At 40.0% G+C, this 20,785-nt stretch overlaps 1 protein-coding gene and 1 long non-coding RNA gene across 2 annotated transcripts; one reads left to right on the top strand and one right to left on the bottom strand.

The window, feature by feature from the left end:
* Positions 1 to 674: 674 nt before the first annotated feature.
* Sycp3l2 (synaptonemal complex protein 3 like 2) lies at positions 675 to 14,623 on the top strand. Its single transcript, NM_001447511.1, has 8 exons — positions 675 to 739; positions 2,983 to 3,115; positions 3,707 to 3,776; positions 4,165 to 4,199; positions 7,428 to 7,545; positions 8,332 to 8,431; positions 11,892 to 11,990; positions 14,282 to 14,623. Exons 2-8 carry the CDS (start codon positions 3,004 to 3,006, stop codon positions 14,384 to 14,386), a joined length of 639 nt encoding a protein of 212 aa, NP_001434440.1. The 5' UTR covers positions 675 to 739; positions 2,983 to 3,003; the 3' UTR covers positions 14,387 to 14,623.
* Positions 13,370 to 20,311, bottom strand: LOC120099270 (uncharacterized). Its single transcript, XR_015646779.1, has 4 exons — positions 18,821 to 20,311; positions 17,264 to 17,498; positions 17,039 to 17,159; positions 13,370 to 13,493 (listed from the first exon to the last, which is right to left on the bottom strand). It is a non-coding gene; the product is annotated as an uncharacterized LOC120099270 (long non-coding RNA).
* Between the last annotated feature and the right edge of the window lie 474 nt (positions 20,312 to 20,785).

Below are 20,785 nucleotides of genomic sequence, written 5' to 3'. Positions count from 1 at the left end.
AGCTGGTTCTTGAACTTCTAGGGCACCATCCACATAAAGAGGGCCAGGTCCATGGGCCTCGCTCAGAACCCATTTGTGCCATCCCCAGGGCCCAAGTGTATGCCTAGGGTCCATGCACCACCCCCAAGGCCCATGCGCATGCCCAGGGTCCATGCACCACCCACAGGACACACTCTTATACCCAGGGCCCATGCACCACCCTCAGAACTTATGCGCATGCCCAAGGTCCATGCACCGCCCCTAGGGCCCAGGAGCATGCCCAGGGTCCATGCGCCACCCACAGGACACACTCTTATACCCAGGGCCCATGCACCACCCTCAGAACTTATGCGCATGCCCAAGGTCCATGCACCGCCCCTAGGGCCCAGGAGCATGCCCAAGGCCCACACTCCGCCCCTGGGGCTTATGCGCATGCCCAGGGCCCATGCACCACCCCCAGGGCCATGCGCATGCCCATGGCCCATGTACCGCCCCCCAGAGCCATGCGCATGCCCATGGCCCATGTACCGCCCCCAGGGCCATGCGCATGCCCACGGCCCATGTACCGCCCCCCCAGGGCCCATACACTGCTCCCCAGGGTCCATTGCAGCATCAAGTGCGCATGAGCTTATCTTTCAGCCAATCAGCAAGGAGCCTTGATGGTCCTGGCTTTTCTCTCACTCGGCTGAGACTCCATTTTGCCGAAGAAGCTTCAAGAAGAATGCTGGAGTTGTGAGAGTCTTCGCTTAACTGGAGACCGGTAAGCCAGGTTCATTCAACGGGGTTCAAGTGCAAGGAGGGGACAAGTGTAACAAGGAGGGAGTGTGAGAAGGAAAGGGATGTAAGAAGGAAGGAGTACGTAGGAGGGGGAAGAGTGCGCTGCATTGAGGGAGGTCCGTCCAAGCCGCCATTTTATCTGTGAGACAAATCTGTTTGGCTTTATTCTGGATGCTGATGGAGGCCGTGGTCAACCCTTGCTTTAGTTACCGGGAGGAAAATGGAGATGGTAGTGATCCTTACTGAGCTTGCCAAGGGGAAAATGGAGGCGGTAGTCAGTATTGCCGAGGGCGCCAAAAGAAAAATGGAGGCAGTGGTAAACCTAGCTGAGGTCGTCAATGGCAAAATGGAGGCGGTGGTGAATCTTGCTGACGTCCCTGAGTGGAAAATGGAGGCAGTGGTGAACCTTGCTAAAGCCTCTCACAGGAAAATGGATGTGGTGAGCCTTGCTTCGTAATGGACCTTGAATAGGCTGAAGGAAGCCTAGGTGGAAGGAAGGAAAGCCCAGAGGAGTGAGGACCCTGGGAAGTCTCAGCAGTCATTACAAAGATGGCAACTGAGATCAAAGAGGGATCCTATAAGAGAGATGAGGGGATGAGGGCAAGGAGGAGCTGTAGAGGGTAGAAGGGATTGGATAATACAGACTTGGGTGGACTGAGGGTCTAGGATATGTTAAGTGTATTGAGGAACCACTATAGGCCTCAGACGTGTGGCTGGAGGCATGTTGTCTGCAGCTGGTATATAGCAGAACAGAAACTTATTTCTGTACTCTCTTAAGCCAGACCTGTATACTTTAAAAACTCACTTTAATTTTCCTGTATATGTTGTTGCATGTTTGGTATAGATTGTGTGTGGACATTACTTTTTCAAGAACCATACTAGGTTTTTTTTTAAAGGGTGTGTGTGTGTGTGTGTGTGTGTGTGTGTGTGTGTGCTGGGGAGGCTAGAGAGAATATTATGTCCACTGGGGTTTGAGTTCCAGGCATATTTGAGCTTGGATGCACTGACTGCTGATATTGATAAGACTGAATATTTGTCTTTGAGAAGGGGCGGTGACCTGGTGGCACACATCTTTAACCCCAGCACACTAGAGGCAGAGGATCTCTGAGTTCAAGGACAGCCTGGTCTACAAACTGAGTTCCAGGACAGCCAGAGTTACCAAGAGAGACCCTGTATTGAATTCCCCATCCCCAAGTTGCTCAGGGAGCCCAACTGCTGAGCCATTTTTGAAGTCCTATTTTTTTGTTGTTTTGTTGTATTTTGTTTTGTTTCTGTAAGAAAATGATACTGCTTGTATCTGCTTCAGTCTTTCGAGTATTGGGATTATAGCAGTATACAGGCACATCCATCTTTTTGTTTGATCAATTAGGCTTTTGTTTGCTTGACTCCTTTTAAGATAGGATCTTACTGTAGGGCAGAATGACCAGAAACTCCATATGTGGCTTAGTCTGGCCTTGAGATCGCCATTTTCAGCCTCCAGATGGAATACTGTAATTAAAGAGATCAGAGTCATCATGTCTGTTTTTTTTTTTCTGGCAGTTTTGACAGTTGAGCCACACTTGCATTGTAAACCACCAAACTACATATCTAGCCCTGTCAATTTTTGTTTTATATTTATTTTGCTATGAGATTTTGGGTATGTGTGTGATCTATAATCCACTGGTTTATTTGGGTCAGAGGCTCCCTTAAATATTTGTTCAAAATTCCTAAGATTCTGACAGTGATGGGACCAAAATATTAGATGTCTCAGTGCTTAAGTACAAACACATTAGGAGTCAGGGTTAAAGCTATCATTACATTTTTTCCTAGGATTTTAATTTTCAAGTATGTTTGGATGCAGGTAAGTATGGGTATGTGAGTTCAGTTGCTTGTGGAGGTCTGAGTTGTTGTCCCCTCCTAGAGTTGGAGTTATAGGAAGTTCTGAGCCACCTGATGTGAGTATTGGGAATTAAGTTTAAGTCCTCTGCAAGAACAGTATGCATTCTTAATAACTGAGGCATTTCTTCAGTCCTCTTCATTTTTAAATTCAGAACTTACAGATATCTGACTTCTGACTCAGTAATATATTAAAAACTGGTAACCTTTTATTCAACTCAGGTAATACTGATTGGATATTTTGCATTATATTGGTTTAAGTTCGTTGCTCTGGATTAAGATTAGTGATCTGTTCTTATTTCAGTTTTAAATGAGAAAACATTAAAATATATTTTTTCCTGAAAAATACAGGCTACATTTTTGAAGCTGATAATGGACAGTCGGAAGCACTTTTCAGTCTATAGCTTTTATAGTGGTGAAGACGAAGAGGAAGTGGGAGAAAATGATGATGTTCTGGAGTACTCAACACACTCTACTCCCACAGGTACAATTTATCCTGTTCTGAATATTGATGGTATCTCATAGTTTATTTTTGTGTATTGGGTAAGGGGGCTGATGAGAGGACAATTTATAGGATTTGGGTCTTCTCCTCCCTCATGTATGTCTCAGATATAAGTCATGTTGTTTTTAGGCTTGGAAGTAAGCTCTACTTTCTTACCTCCCATGTCATCTTACCTGCTTGATTCATTTGACTTTTTTTTTACATAGTTGCTTAAAATAGAATAAAAGGTTAATCTTTCCATGCACACTTGTTTTTACTCTTATTTGTTCTTCATAAGTTTGTACAGTTCTAGAAATACATATGGTACCTTGCCTTTACAGTCTTCACACATCAATAATTTGTAAATAACTTACAATGGTATTACCTCAGAAAGACTTAAAAACTTATAAAACAGACATAATTTATGATTTTATTTCATCTAACCTTCAAAATAATAACGCATTTATGTTTATGCTTTAAAATACAGTGTTGGAAATGCCTGAAAGAATTACAAATAAAATTGGTATTTTATTTAAATGAACAAAAATAGCATATTTAATTTCAAATGTTTTTAATTTTTCTTGTTTAATACAGCAAGAAGCCCAGTATTTAGTAATACTGAGAAGGCAGTGGTTCCTCCAAGAAGGGATGGTAGAGATACAAGGTAATATATTGACTTTTTGCCTGCTCAAAAAATTATTTCCATAACTGTAATCTCAGCACTGGGGAGGTAGAGGCAGGAGGAAAAGATGTTCAGTGACATTCTCAGCTACAAAGCTAGCTCGCGGTCATCTTGGACTGAGTTCGCATTGAAAAGAAAAACACAAAAAGATTAGGAAGTTTATTCTGTTTTTATCTAACAAGCAGTGTATATGTTATTTTACATTTGATATTCTCTTGAAACCAAGCACTTATATTACAAACATTCAAATGAAAGGTTTGGTTTTGTTTAGTGGTAGGTATCAAACTTAGTGCTTTGAACATTGGGGGGTGATACTTGACCATTGAATTAAACTCCCAGCTTTAACTTTTTAAATGCATTTTCTTTACAGAAATGAAGTAAAGAATAGGATGGAAAACATTGGAGGTACATTTTTTGATGTATCTGTATCTAGAGAAAGTTGTTTAAAGTATATACTGTTAATGTACTATAAGATTATTAATTTGATCTATTTGTTTATTCTCAGTGATAGGATTTTACTCTAATATTTTTGACTTAGCATTGGAGATTTTCTTAGTTAACTTTTTCCTTAATAGGAAAGTAAAAGTGGTACTTTTGGGTATGTCTGACTTAAATGGAATTATAGAAAGTAAAATTGATAAGAAATTTTATAAAAATAATTCTTTGGATTAACAGATTTCTACATACACATCTTTATGTATATCAATGCTTCAATTTACTCTGTTCTCTAGCTCTTCACTAGGAATCCTCCTGGGTTCTTTTCTCCCTCTCAACTTTTTTCTTTTAACATGGTGTCTTTATTATAACAACACCCCCAGAACTTCGTAGACTCCCAAATCTTAATGGGCTCCCAGAATTTATTACAACTGATACCAAGATAGAAGCACCATTCAGGCCAGCAAGTAGGAAGAAATTCCTCCTGTTTTAGTCAGGGTTTCTATTGCTGTGATGAAAAAACATGACTAAAACAACATGGGAAGTAGTAGGTTTATTTGGTTTACTACACCAAAGTTCAATATTTAAGGAGGCCAGAAGAGGAACTCAGATAGGTCAGGAACCTGGAGATAGAAGTTAAGAGAGATATGGAAGAGTGCTGCTTACTAGCTTGCTTCTCATTGCTGGTTCAGCCTGCTCTCTTACAGAACCCAGGAGCATGTGCCAAGGGACGTCACACTGCCATAAACACACACACACACACACACACACACACACACACACAGAAGGAGAAAGAGAGAGACAGAGACAGACAGAGATAGACCTGGGCCTTCTCCCATCACTAATTAAGAAAATGCCCTACAGGCTTGTCTGTAGTCCCATCCTATAAAGGCATTTACTTATTTGGGGATATCTTCTCTTAGATGGGTTTATGTCAAGTTGACTAAAAAGAAATCAACTACAAAAAACTAGCCAGCCCACCTGTTAAAAAAGTAACAGTGACAAAGTCAGAGATTCTAGGATGTGGTTGGGAAAGTCTCTGAGTGGAAAATTCATACATGTAGTAACCCTGCTTTTTTGTTCCTGTAGTCCCATTACTGCCTGATATGCCAACCAGAATATGGTTTTTATGTGTAAAAGGTTAAGAAGTAGAAGGACCGGGACTGCATCATCTGGAAAATTTCCCCATACATCCCCTGGCCTGCAATAAAGACTTTCTATTCAGCTTTAAGAAATAACCATATGGTGGTCTCTGGCGGGATCACCTTGAAATACTCCATAGACCTGGCTCAGGCTTGCCTCAAACTCAAAGGCATGTACCTGCCTCTGCCTGGGCCAGACTCTCTTACGATGTATGTATTTAGCACACTGAGTCCAATTAGTTCTGCCCATAGCATTTTAACAATAAATTATGTCTGAAAAAAATCAAAGACAATTTTACTGGTCAGTGAGAGATCTTCAGTTAGATGCCAAAAAATCATAATTATCAGTTTTATGAGCTTTTTAAGAGATAGTACTCATTTATTTGAATCTTATGCAGTAATATTTTAATTTCTGAGGTTATATTATTATTATTATTATGTTACTTCCCTTTCTTTCTTCCAAATCCTCCAATATATGCAACCCCTGTATTATTTCAAAGCCATTTAAATCTTGTGATATATGTTTATTTTTAAATTGTGACAATTAAAGAAATACCTCATCCAGCTTAGGAGACAATATTTTTTAAAAACAGCTAACATTTCTTCCTTTTCAAGGATAATTCATACTATCAAGTCTTTTGGACTGTTTCCCAGCTGGGTGGTGTTAGAGTACCTGTTTTGTAAATTTATTATAGGTGCTGAAAACATCAAATACTTATGTAATAGTTAAGTTTCATCATAAGTAGTGACAGTTGATTTTGGTATATGATATGGCATACTTTTGGCAAACATTATTTGAAGTATTAAAATTTTTTATGAACTGTAAAAATGTTTTATAAAAGCTTCACAGAATTTTTTAAAATCTTCTTAATAATTACTAAAGTAAAATTGTTTCCGTCTTTGGCCCTTGCTTGCATTTGTAAAAAGTCCATCAAATTATCATTGCTGCATTATGGATAAATTTTTTATCACTTCATTGTTATCCTTTTTGAGTGCTTGCTTTCAATTTTTTTTAAAAAATTCAACTTAATTTAAAATTATTTTGAGACAAGGTCTCACTATGCAACCTTAGTTTGTCTGGCATTTGCAGTATCTGCCTGCATCTGCCTCCTAAGGGGTATAAAAGGACTGTGACCACCACATCCATCCTGGATTCTGGCTCTGTTTTGTTGTTGTTGCTTTTTTCCATATAATTAGTTGCAACAATAATGCAGTCAAACATCCTTCCAATTGGAGCGTATTCTATAAACTAAAAATATGTCTTACGATTTTTCCATGGAAAAATTAAAGGTTCATTTTGTTTTGTCATTTTGTTTATTAAAATTTTTATATCTCCAATTTTAAAACATTGTCTTTAGTAGGAACATCAGAATTATAGTAATGTTAGGTAGTTCGCATTCACAATGCTTAGGAACAGAGGTGTTTCATATACTTAGAATTTTGTTTAACTTTGGAATATTTCTATGAACATTACTGCTTGAGTATATCTAGTCTAAAAATTAAAAATTTTGATTGCTATAAAATACAACATGCATTAGGCATTTTCTTGACTCTATTTTTCCCCATCTTTATTAACTTGAGTATTTCTTATTTACATTTTGATGCTATTTTTTAATTGGAAATTTTACTGTTTGTTTTTTATTAGTACTTTTATTTTTTTACAGTCCAGTTGTTTCCCTTCCGGTCAACTATCCCACAGTTCCTTATCCCATTCCTCTTTCCCCTAGACTTCAAGAGGATGCCCCCCCAAGCCCCCAATCCGGCAGGCCTCCCCACTCCCTGGGGCCTCAAATCTCTAGAGGGTTAGGTGATGTTTCTCCCAGTGAAGCCAGACCAGGAAGTCCCCTGCTGTCTATGTGTCAGTGGCCTCAGATCAGGTTATATATGCTGCCTGGTTGGTAGCTCAGTGTCTGAGAGATTTCAGGGGTCTGGGTTAGGTGAGACTGCTGGTATATCTCTGTTATTGTTCAATGGCTTTTACTTTTATCTGTGTTCACTTGCATATGTGAGAGCAATGTTTTTTTCAACATTAAATTATAATATTCTTTCAATGTAGCTCACCTTAGCAATGCTGTTCTTGAAAAGAAAAAGAGAATGGAGTCATACATTAAAGGTGCTGTTAAAGACTGTGACAAGCATATCAAACAACATTGGAAAGTTCATCAGGATGAAGTGTAAGATCCTTTCTTTATAGCCATATTTGTATGATGTTCTTGTTTATCCATTGGTGCTAATTACTCCCTTACACGGAGTCAAGTAAAAATTTGTGGCTCTGTTTTTCTTCATGTTGATAGTTTCCTGTACTGAAATAAGTTTCTGGGAAGCCTGTAAATATCATTGTTTTCTCTTTTTAAATAATAATTGAGGAGAATTAGCATTTCTAAAAGGCCATTCCTGTTCATTCTGGAAGTACAGTCAAAGGTGGATATCATAGAAGCTATTAATTTTTTAATAGATATGTTTGACAAGGTAGAAAAAAGTCAATTTCATATAAACAATTTATGTATTTTATAAGATTTAATTATTCCCTTGTAATCTTGGCTGTGTCAAATAGATAAAAGTCTTAAGTGAAATATTTCTATTTGGAACTCATGGTGTTGATATTAGAGCATGTATTCAGTAGAAAAAAATGGAAGAAAACTGCTTGGAGATGAACTGATTTTTCACGTCATTATGTATATGATATTGCATGTATATATATATACACACACTTATATAAATATATACAGATAGATGAATGGTCAAACATTCTTATTATTTAATAAGGCATGTGTGATCAGATTTTTAGTTAGAAACAATACTTCTGGAATCAATAAAAGTCTAATTTTACTTTTTAATTTCCCATAAGAATATTTACTTTGCTATAATGTCCTTTTATATTGTATAAAACGGGAATTAAATTCTTTGTACATTCTCTTCATCTTGATCTGTAACATGGCATTCATTATTATGTTTTACAGACGGGAGTTTAAAATTGAATATACTGAGCAGATTATAACTCTGTTTCATCAGTGGGATTCTGATATGAAGAAAGTTGGAGATCTTGAAGATAACCTAACTGTTGGTATCACAATTGGTGTTATACTTCATCTATTATAACTAAGTCTCAAGTAAAAATAGAGAAGCTAACCTTGCTTAAATCAAAGGGAAATGAGTCAGGTTTTGTGATGTTACTAGTTTTGTGTTCTGTTCCTGGTGAACCATAAAGCACAGTAATATAGACACATTCAGTGCTCATAAAAAAGCCATTTGACTTTTGATATTAGCTAAGACCTTGTAATTTCAAGCAGCAGAAACTGGTAAAAGAATAAATGAAAGATTACTGATTTGTATAAAAGAAATTGTGGGTAGGTTTGCTTCAGACATAGTAAAATGGTGTGAGGGATGCATTATGTAGTATTATGTAAGCTGTGTCTGGGTCTTAGTGAATTTACTGAACACCATATGGACTTCCGTTTTCAGACTTAACTACAAATTTATTAGCTTTAGTGAACTGAGACAGGCCTTTCTCGATAGCCCTGGAATAATATTCCTGTGCAGGAATTATCACTGAACTAGTTTTGATCGTCTTCCCATTCCTGAATCCATCACTGTCATCAGAATATGGTTTACATCGTTTTCTTCCTCTCATCTTCTTGCTCTTCTTCTTTCTCCCTTGTTTCACACACCCTTTCCTTCCTTTTCTCCTCTTTCTCCTTCTGACTTCTTGACTTAACCCAGGGCACATTTGCAAGTTAGATGAGCACATTTTTGCAAAGCTTAAAAGAACCATTTCACAACATCATTTACCCTCGGTAGTAAAAAATATGTTACTTATCTAATCCCATCAAAATTAACCCCATGCATACATTTTATGTCATCAACTACACTTTTCATCAGTTTCTTTTCACTTTTTAGAAAACCATTTTCATTATATCAGAACAGTTGTGGGGTTGGATGGTTTCCATTTGAAACACTTGTGACATTCAGTGGAGCCCATTTGAAACACTTGTGACATTCAGTGGAGCACTAGTATGTGAGGATGGAGTTGAGAAAGCCATTTGTTAAGGACGCAGAGTTGAGAATTGTTAATTTTAGTTAATTTTTAAACCATGAAGATCAAATGAAGTCATTGAAGCTATCAAGAGGTGACTGAGCTGTAAATGAGAAGTGTAAGGGCATCTAGATGTCTGGGGTCCTTCCGTGCATTGGTTCTCAAGGGTGAGAGCGAGCTGGTAAAACAGATTGAGAACAACTAATTGATTAGGTAGAAATTAAATTCCTCCAAGTAAAGGAAGCCTTCTAAAAGAAGAAGAGATTATTACTTTTGCAGTATGCCAATTACATGTGAAAGAAGATAGATTTGACAATTTAGAGTTCATCATTGGTGTACTGAATCTGTATGATTAGATTGAAAAAGTGAGCAGAATCTGTATAGAAATAAATGTGCCACATGATAGGAAAACCTATGACAGGCCAAGGAGTAATATAATGGTTTCTGTTGTTTGTTCTAAGAAGAGGCATATATTTACAATGAGGAAAGCAAAGGCAACTGCTGAGTTTCTAAGAATGGGGCATGTGAAGAGATTGAACTTAGTCCAAAAGAAGTGTACCATAGGTTTAAAACTAGAAGGGAAAGCACATGGCATACACACATAGATACCTGGGGGATGCAATGATGGGAGACTGAGTCATCACTTGGGTACATGTGTACATGTGTACATTTCTATATACTCCATGAAGTGGGGTCATCCGATTGTGTAGGTGATGCCATCAGGTAGAGTAGCTAGAGCTGAGGTTTGCAAATTTAACATTTAGCCAAGTAAATGTGAAAGAGTAAGTACTGAGAAAAGTTTATATACAAAGTGTTGTGGTATGTTTTTAAAAAATGGAACACCAACCCACACTATCAACAACACCGTTAGGCTGCGTGGTATGTGTGTGGCGTTCTCATCTCAGTCAGCCAGACTCGGCAGACTCTCTGTCCTGGAGCTTTCAAAATGTCTCTACCTTACTCACTAAATTCCCAATTTCCATCCCATGCTACTTCCAGCTACTCTCTGGGCCCTATGACGATCTCGCCACCATGGTTGCAGTGACCTCCCTTCTAGTTCCCATGGCAGGTCGCTGCCAAACCAGCCCTGTGGTTATAGTCACAATTCCCAGTAACCCAGCAAAATTAAAACTCTAGAAGCTTGTAAGTTATCAATCAGATTTATAACAGTAAATTCTCACCCCACAAAACATCCACACAATAAACGCAGAGCCAATTGATAGTGATAGAAACTGCCCAGTTAGATAAGACAAACTGTCCTGTAATAATTCAGTCCTTAAAAGATATTTATAGCTACCCATGACAATTTAAAGCCACATCTTTCTCCTCCATCTTGGTTCTTCCTTCTTCCCTCTCCCTCCTCTCAAAAACTCTGTGCCTGCCTTACTTTTTCACTGTTAAATTACAGGCCTTGACTTACCTTGTGCCTGCCCTCACCTGCATATAGACATCAACCCACAGCAAAGGGGTAATTTTAATAACTGGTTATGGAATTTAAGGCTAGAAAGAGAAAACTGAAGATAACAGGAGTAGGTACAACAGTGAAAAGAACGTAGAGTTAATGGATGTTTTTGGTCATGAAGGATCACAGCCATAATACTGGGAAGAGTAAGCTACAGTAAAATGTGTATATGAGCACATAATATGTGGAGAGAGAGTTTCTATAACAATTATAGCATAGATTCTAGAAGCATAATGTTTTGGATCTGATTCAGATTTCAGTAATAGGTAGTTCAGGAACAGCAGACCGTGTACCACTGTATCTCACTTTCCTCATCTTGGAAATTGAATGGTGAGCATCCATTTCCTGTAGCTGTTTGAAGTATTAAATGAGTTTGCACAGACTTAATCTATATAATAAGGTTCAAAACAACATCTGCCATGGAGTTAATAATGCATATTTGCCATTACCAGCAGTATAGAGAGATGTGTTAACACCAGCGGCAAAATCTAAATGAGTGTATAAAGTAGGTTAGAGGGCAGAGTCCTTGGTGGAGAATAGGTTAAGGAGCTGAATGGACACCATTGTTGAAAAATCATCTGTGTAAACATTGTGAGAATAAGTTATATCTTGAATATGAAGAATTCCTGCTCATTGGCACACGCTGCATGCATGTAATTCCAGCTGCTAGTAATGTTGAGGCAGGAAGATCATGAGTTCCTAACTGCTCTGTGCAGTGCAGAATGTCTTTTAAAGTTCCTATGCCAGAACTTTGAGAATGTTTTTTCCTGGTTAGTGACAAAAACAAGAATTGCCTAAACTAAGTGATAAAAAATATCAAAACAAATTATTGATTACATCTATTATAAAAACAAGTCCTTTTAAGGACTCCTTTCAAGATTAATTGATAATTGTTCTTTCTTTCTGAATTGAATATTTTAGTCCATGTGGTTAGCTGAGTTGTAGACTTGATCTACAGAACAGCCTCAAAAGCAACAGACTTCATACATGCCTGCTATTACATAGCTATTCATTTCTATTTGTAGAGTGCCTTCTGTCAGCAACAGAAGACCTTTCAACAAAGTAGATCACGGCAGAGCCACAGCCTGAAAGCCCTTAAGCAGGAAAATGACAAGTTCTTAAAGGTATGTAATACATTGTAACACAGTACATTCTCTTAATACATTTTAACTGATTTCTATTCTGAATTAATTGTGACTGAAGTAATAAGCAAATTGGCAGATCTCTTCATGATTTTGATGAGGAATTATGCAAAACAGAAAACGTTGAGACTTTCTATCAGAAATGTGCATACACATCAAGCCTGTATATTAACATCATTTTAACATAATTATTTGAATGTGTATACCTTAATACTGTAGAATAAGGGAGTACTTAGTTGAGGTTGTCCAGTATTTTTGTTTCCAAATGTACTGTAGAAATATTTTCTGACACAATAGATTTTAGAATAATTACAGTGGCCAAAATGGTTTCATAATCTTTTTTTGAGTCCAGAACATAAAAGGTGAGGGTTAAATTTTGTAGATTCAGGGGATATAGAGGTGGCTCAGCAATTAAGATCACCTGCTGCTCTGTCAGAGAACTGGAATTTGCTTCCCAATGTCAAGAGGCTCGTGACTCCAGCTGCAGGAGATAGGACACCCTCTGCTGGCATTCATGAACACCCATATGCATGTGTGTGCACATAGACATGCCCATATAGATAAATGATAAAACCTTTTAAAATGTTACACATTTATAGAATTACCTATAAGTCAGCATATGCACATATTAATAAGTCAAGGTCCCAACAGTAATTTTAAGACATTTTCAAATACTATTAATTTCTAGAAACATCAAAGAGTGGGTCTGAAGTCCAATTAGAGCGTTTTTGGTTACTGCCAATGTGTTCATGCCACTGCTTCAACTTTAGGGTTATTATGTCACGCTAGAAATTGTGCTTCATATTCACTATAGCTGAACAGGACTATTGGTTGCCTCTCTCTTTTGGAATCTTTCCTGCCACCATGAAAACTAGTTCACAGGGAGGCTTTCAGGTCAGATCTAGCTTGGGTCCTCTTGGTCCTATATCCAAAGTGCACAAAAGAATAGTTTAGTTTAAAAAATATTTAAATATTGAGCAGAGGATTAATTGCATATGTCTGCCAAGTAAGCTATCTAAGCTGGTTCTTTCTTTTCTGCAAATCTAATCTATAACTACCTCTTCTACAAGATCCTTTCCATTTACTATATATGCTCATTAACATCATCTCTCTACATAATTGCCTTATACTAGATATATTTTTCCCTTGAATATTTTTAATTCCTTTATTTTTGAAGAATTATTCTTTTACCAATGTAGTTGGAATCACCCCATTTTCTACACAATAGCTAAAATTAGATTTCTTTCTATTCTAGTTACAGAGTGTTTGAATAATATTGTTTCCACTTTTCCATTCAAATGGGTGAGCTATACTGTGTTATTTTTAAAAATCTATCTACACATAACAGCACACCATAAATACTAGACAAAAAAAGTAACTTGTTAGTTAAATTCACTCAATTTTTCAATGGATATACCAGTTCTGGGGAGCCTTGAGAGTAAAAGATGGAAAGTTGGAGACTAGCGTGGGCTACACAGCATGATCCTGTAATAAAAACAGAAGTACAAAAATGTAGTTTTTGTTTTATATAACTTGAAAACAATCTCATAATACAGAGAATCTGATTAACTTTATTCACGTTGTTAGTCATAATAAACTATAACCTGATACTTGAGAACTTTATTAGAAATTTTCAAAAATGATCATGGGTTTTCTAGTGTTTCTAATTCTACACATTTTTGTCCTTCCTCTATATTTAAAGGTATGGTCTTAATGTGGCTCATTCTGGCCTTGGTCTACCTATATTCCTGAGAATATCTGTGAGGCCCTTAATCCTTCTGCCTTCACCTCTCTAGCGCTAAGATTACAAGCACATCTCACTACTTGGTTTATACTGCCCTAAGAATCAAATTTAGGATTCATTCATGCTAGGCAGGCACTCTTCCAACTAACATAAATCCCTGGTCCCACCCTGCTTTTCAGACTGAGTCTTGGTATATTGTCTAACTTAGTGTTCAGTTCTTTATCCTTCCAGCTATGCTTTAGGGTGACTGGTGAGCTTTACTTTTTTTGCTCTATCTAAACTTAGCCTCCCATTAAACTATTAATTCACACAAGGTGTACTACTTTTGCCATTCCATAATTACCTTTGATTCACATATATATTCTTTATGGTATGAATTTGGGTGTTTATATATTACAATGGTTTTATGAAGATGGAATAGGTAAAGATAATGTTTGAATATGAAGAGATTCTTAATTTTGACAATTTAAAATTTTAGAACCTGTGATGTAAAGCTGTTTTATAATTAAACCATTCTTTTGTGTTTTAGAGTATGGAGAACTTGGAAAAGGACAAGAGCAGTGTACTTTCTAGTATACACAGTGAGTTTAAAAAGCAAATTGTTTTCCTGCAAAGAAAAATTACAGATGGCTAAGTATCAATTTCTAAAAGCATGGAATACAAAAAGCACCAAGATAATTTGTTTTCCTGACGTTAAATGTTTTTCTGATGAGTTTTGAGAAAATCTTGAACCTGAGTTGATGTAATTCATATTATCTCAGACACATGTCTTACCAATTTGACTGTATTTTATATTATCTTCTGTCATTAACTGTTTAAAGTGTGACACCTCTATTCCTATTGAGTTCTAAATAAACAGTTGTTAACCTGTGGTAGTGAATTTTTCTTTCAATGTTAATTAACTTTTAAGAGTAAAGATACAGGTTTAGAGGTATGGAATGGTAGTGAGTGCCTTTAATCTCAGCACTTGGGAGGCAGAAGCCAGTGGATCTCTTGAGTTCATTGCCAGCCTACTCTATAAAGCAGCAGTCGCCTAAAACCACTGGGAAACACAGATATTTACATGATGGTTTATAGTAGTACATTCCGGGACATTTAAGGCTATACAGTAAAACCTTGTCTCAGAACAATATGTAGGTTTTGGGTTCAGAATGGGTACATTTCTTATCAATCACAAGGCACAGATGATGAGGCAGTGGGGGACTAGGCAGCGTCTAACCTCACTTCAAAAGTCAAATCTCCCCTGGGGGACCCTGACTTAAGGAACATGAATGAGGTATTACTGACAGAAATGTTGGTGACCCTGCAAAAGCCACACTAGGATGTCTTCACCCAGTATAGATAATGGCTTCCCCATAAATTCATAGATGGAATCGCCCAACCTATATACTCTAACCACTCCCTAGCTAAGAGGAGTGGTGAGACCCCAACAAATCTCGCTGCCCTCTCCTATGAAGGAATGACTGTGCAGTCAACAAGCCCAGTGTCACTGTTTTTTCTTAAGCAGGTACAACCGGCCATATGAAAATGGCAGTTCTGTTTGTAGGATACTGATGTATAACATCCCCCTTTTCCAAGTATTTTCTGAAATGTTGTTCTGGGAGTAAGATTCTGTGAGGACACAGAAGTAACATGTAGAGTGTAATCAAGCATATGGAATGTTTTGGTCCAGGCACTATTCCAGGAAATGTGCTGAAGACCAAAGCTCACAATTCCAGGCTCTAAACGTGACTATGGGTGCTGGCACAGTCCCTGCTCTTGTGTATAGGATTAAGGAAACACACTAGTGTTGGGCTTTAAATTTTAAATCTCGGCCAGTGTCCAGACAGAACATACCAAGCCAACATGGTTCCACATGGAAAGGTTTAATGAAAGAAGAGTAGAAGAGAGGCAGAACAAAGGAGGCCGACCTTTGTGCGCACATGGAAGAAAGGGGGGAATGGGGACAGAAGGGACAGGGAAGAGGGCATGGGAGTGTAGAAGAGTAAGGGCAAAAGAGTAAAAGAAAGGGGAGTGGGCAAGCAGCCCCCTTTATAGTCAGGCACAGCTGGCTGTTGCCAGGCAACTGGGGAGGAGCATACCTAGCTATTGCCAAGTAGCTGTGGGGGTGGAGCTTAGACAGAATTCCAACATTCCCCCATTTTGGTTTAAATAATAAAATAATTAAAGGCGACAGTGGAGCAGGAATAGGGTCGTCATGATCTCTGACTACTTTCTGCTTGCTCTAGGGAACCTAGAAATGTGGATATGGGATGTTTGTCCAGTCTTAAGACTTGGCAGTTTCCTTGTTGTCCAGGGTCTGTGGAACCATCTGAGGATAGGTCAGAAGGAACAGGTCCAATAGAAGCATCTGTGTCTGTGAAAGGAGATTGGAGCATCTGGAGGTCACTTCTCGGGAGCTGTTCTGGGTGTAGTAAGTGCCTGGACTTGACAAGATGCTGGGACACACACACACACACACACACACACACACACACACACACACACACAGATAGAGACAGAGAATAAGATTGAGTGCATTTGGGTGAAAAGAAAAATCTTTATCTTAGATGTACATTTGAAACCCAGAGGAATCCCACCCTTTGGAATAAGTAGTAAGTGGGAACTTTAGGCAGATGTACTTATCTGGGTGGAGTCTATTTGGTCCATGAGAGGTAGGTCTGAGTGGGTTTCCTGTAGCTTATAAGTTTACAAAAGAGATAACAACGTGAGTTAACAACATGAACATTATTTAAGATAAGCTTTTTGTGGAGCAGAAGGAACAATTTGTCCCTCAAAACTGTACTGGATGTCTTAAAACAGTTTGTCATGAAAAAAAAAAAAAGACAGACAGAGAAACCAGTTTCCAGATCCTACTTGGAAAGACTGTTTAGCAACAGAAGGGTTCTGGACCTCCCAGACCTGAGGTTCTACCTGAGAAGCTGGTAAAGGAAGCAACATGTCCCTGTTGGTAGGTTGGCTGGCTAGAAAGAGCAGAAGGGCTGCTGGTGAGCTTGAGTTTGGGCAAATGGGTGGAGCAAAACAGAGGCTCCCAACTTAGCTAGAAGATCCCTTCCCAATAAGTGGCCGGGCATGTTGGCTCTACCAAAAAGGAATGGGTGACAGGTACACCCCTAAAAATGTAACTATGTGGTGGGGTTTGGTGAGGAAGGTAAGGTTGTCCCCCTACCCTGACAATGGGGAAATGTGCGAGAGAAGTGTGTCCCCAGAACTCTGTTAGGACCAAGTAAGTGGCCCCAGTGTTCAAGCGGAAGGAAATGGGCTGCCCACATGCCATGATGGTTACCTGGGGGCTCCCTGCTGGTGATGGCAGTGGTCAGGTCCAGGGAACTCAGGCCCCTTCATTTGTCCAAAGCCAATCCTAGGAGATCCACTGGAGGGTTATCTGGACATGATGTTCCTCTGTCCTGTGCAACATGAGAGCAATCGACAGCCCAAATGTCCCTCCTGATGGCATTTAGAACAGAGCCTCTTGGCTTTTGGAAGTTAGGGCAAGCCCTTGCCCAATTACCTTGTTGGCCACATCTGTAGCAGGAGACTGGTGGTCTCTTAGTCTTAGAAGACCAGGAGTTCCAGGCAGTGGCTGAGGCTGGTCAGACAGCTGTCCAGCATATGGTTATTTTAGTCTGAGAGCCTTCTCATCACTTCCCATGGTACACCCTAAAGGTCCGCGCCAAAACTTCTGCCGGTGGAGTTAGGGGCTCTCTCTCTAGCTTTTCAAGTTTGTCTTTTAGGTCAGGGTAGCTCTGGGAAAAGAAAATAGGTCATCAGACGTTGCTTACTTTCTGAGTTTTCAGGTGTATTACAATAAAGCCTCGGTAAGGTGTTCTAAAAATTGGGATGGGTTTTTCTGTTTTCCTAAATGACCTTGTAGTTTTGTTTTGTTTTTAATTCATTGGTTTTCAGACTGTCCTGTAAAGACAGGCCAGGAGACAGGTCATGAATCTATCTCTGGCTAAAATACCAGCTGTGGAATTATAATTTCATCAGGGATCTTGGTCAGGTGCTACGACAAATCCAATTGGATATGTTGGTCTGCATGTATTCTCACCTGCTCCCACACTCGCCAGCGTTCCTCAGGAAGTAAATTATTAGTAACACCAAATGTCAAGACAGGATAGGAATGAAAAATCTGCAGAGCAAGGGAGTAGTGTGTGTGCAGACTTGTGAAGCTGAGTCACTGGCACGAGGGTGGCAGTGTGAGCCCACTGGAAAAGACAGTATGAACACTGTTTTTTCTCGATGCTGTGGAGGGCCGAGCACAGGAGTAAAGTCCTGGACAGAAAGAGCTCGCTTGCAAGCAGAATCCCTGGCAGGATGCAAGGGATGGGACTAGACTCGCTTTTCCTGGTGCTGCTAAGAGGCAGGCAGAGCACAGAAGTGAGTGCGTGAGAGAGTGCACCAAGTGTAGGGGTCCCATGCTCATGGGAAAGCAGATCTCACAGACAGGCCCTGGCTGATGCAAGGGACAGGGCCAGACCTGCTTTTCACGAGGCACGAACCAGGAGTTGCAACAGTGCAACAGCAACGAGGAAGGGAGGAGGTGGGAGGTCTAGGGGTCTCACAGAGTCCCTGTCAGACTCAAGGGATGGGGCCAGACATGCGTTTCCTGCTGCTGTGAACTAGGGACTGCAGCAGTGCAGCAGCAATGAGGAAGGGAGGAGGGAGATGGGGCCAAACAGAGATACTGTTTTCTGCTTAGTGTAAATTAGACCAAAACATCCCAGGAAATAGGGACAGGCGGCAAAGACCGATAGACCCATGAACGAGAATAGGAATTATTAATAGGGGTTATCAATTATTAATACTAGGGCTGGGGCTACACTCAGAACGGGTGCTCCTGAGCCAGAGAGCAGTTTATTCATGCCCGACCTGGCATTTTAAACTGTCTCAAAAACAGGGAGGTGGGAAAAGGTCCTAGAATGAGAGTCAGTAAAAAGATTCATCCCTAGAGGCAGCACAGGTAAGCTCCAAGCTCAAGAACGCTCCCCTGACACCATGTGTGCACATGGAAAGTCAAGTTCTGAGGTAAAGAAAGCTCACAGAGGTCGAGTAGGTCACTGCTCACCAGCACCTGCTTGAAGAGGGCGCTCTCCTTGGCAGGCAGCTGCATGCGGGGCATCAAGGCGATGGGGTGGCCTGCTGGACTGACCAGCCAGTACTCGTGACACAGGTTACTTCAGCGGGATGCCACAGGAAGCGAAACAGAACGATTAGAGCGAAGGTAGATGAATGTTTGGGCATAAAGAACGTCCTTCCATTTACCAGACAGGTTACCTCAGCGGGATGCCACAGGAAGTGAAAAAGAGAGAGTGATTAGATCAAAGATGGTTAGTGCGAGCCTAAGTGACCCCATGTGGAAAGAGCTGGTACTATGTGGTGAACCATGGAGGGCAGCTGTTCACACAGAAGGGGCCGGCCATGGGCATGTGGAGGGAAGGTGGGGATGGGGAGAGAAGGGACAGGGAAGAGGGCAGGAGAGCAGAGAAGAGTAAGCGAGAAAAAACAGCTGTTACCAGGTAGCTGTGGGGTTGGAACTTAGAATACCAACAACCAGTTCATGTAGAATGTTGATAATTTTGAATATGACTACAGCCCAGTGCACAACTACATCTGGCTGTCAGGATTTAAGTCTACTGAGACTAGTGTCAGTCCCAGCTTCCATCTAGAAAGTCAGAGACAATCCAGGTCAAAAAATGTGTTTCTCGCGACTTAATACAAGTACCAACCCTGTTTTGTCCCGGAGTAGAAGTGCTTTAAATATGTGACCCTTGTCATGTCTCCATAATTGGACACCAAGCAGCAAAAGATGGTCAGCAGACAGCAATTGGAATACAGGCTGGAGTTCAGAGGGATGCAGTTTGATTTGTTTTCAGTGTCTTGGTTACTGGGGAAAAACCAGAAATAAACTTCTGGGCCATTTTGATGAGCTGGGAGCTATTTATCCCTGCAAAAACCTCTAGCTTTTGGAGCTTTTCTCATACACAGCCGGGGCTGATTTTCAGATAAAAACCAAAGTTAATGCCCTACCATTTTCTGGATCTAGTATGTTGAAAGGGTGTAAATTTGGAAAGCGTCCTGTAACTACTTTAAAAGTGCCCTAGGAAACTCTTAAGGGCCCTAAAGTACCTTAGTGGTCTTAGATAAATTTGTGTGTTTTCAAGCTGTACCATGAATTCCAGGCATAATGTACCTGAAAAGTGTCCAGGGTTTGTGAACCAACATACATATTGGAGTTGCAATCAGGGTGCTTAGATGGGAAAATTTTCTCAAAGGTGAGTAGCTTTTCAGTATTCATACCAATTGATGAGGCCACAAGCTGATTTCCTTGCTTCTGCTTCAATGTGAGCCCTTTCCTTGAAGTAACTAGTCAAAAGGAGCTTCTGGGAACCATCCCAGGTAGATCAATGAGGACAGAGCACAGATGACAGGAGGAAGGTTGACACTCAGGGCCTATCAGAAAAGGGTCCAACAGTTACACAGATCACAAGTAGAAAAAGGAACATAGATCAGGAAAGGACAGTACCTGCTAAGTCATTGATTGCCCCCATTCCCAGGAAGCAGTGGGTCCTGCCAATGTGGAAAAACAGGCATGAACCTGAGTCAGGTCCAGAGAATGATGGGCTCTTAAGCAGAAAGCCAAGGGCAGTGAAGGAAATGGAAAAAGTTGGGGAAAACTGCACATCTCCACGAGGGATAGTGATGATCACAGAGGAGGGGATTAGAAACAAGGGGTTTAGATCCAGAAGGGGAAGTGAAAGAATTTAGGATGGGTGTAAGAGTGGGATGGGACAGAGGGCCCTGGTGTTGGAGGAAGGACAATGAATATGGAAGAGATACCAGAAGACAGTGATGGCATAGATGAATATGGGTTATAGGAAGGAGGAAGGGAAACCAGTAGAAGGTCCTTGATCTCTGAAGGGGGCAGGACAGGCAGTGGGAGGCTGGTAATGAAGATTTGCTTTGTTTTGTGCATTTGGTGTTTTGACTATTGTGTATGTGACAGGAGGAAATTCTTTTCTGGTCCAGTCTA

The sequence above is a fragment of the Rattus norvegicus genome, chromosome X (genome assembly GCF_021556685.1).
Source record: "Rattus norvegicus strain SHRSP/BbbUtx chromosome X, alternate assembly SHRSP_T2T, whole genome shotgun sequence".
In the NCBI taxonomy this organism is placed as follows: Eukaryota; Metazoa; Chordata; class Mammalia; order Rodentia; family Muridae; genus Rattus; species Rattus norvegicus.
This window is presented reverse-complemented; position numbering and strand designations above follow the sequence as displayed.

What these genes read in the sequence shown, in the direction of transcription:
- Sycp3l2 (NM_001447511.1), top strand. Translation starts at nt 3,004, where the DNA reads ATGGACAGTCGGAAGCACTTTTCAGTCTATAGCTTTTATAGTGGTGAA. An exon ending in AACACACTCTACTCCCACAG is followed by an intron (nt 3,116 to 3,706) that starts GTACAATTTATC and finishes TGTTTAATACAG; the next exon opens with CAAGAAGCCCAGTATTTAGT. An exon ending in AAAATGACAAGTTCTTAAAG is followed by an intron (nt 11,991 to 14,281) that starts GTATGTAATACA and finishes TTTGTGTTTTAG; the next exon opens with AGTATGGAGAACTTGGAAAA.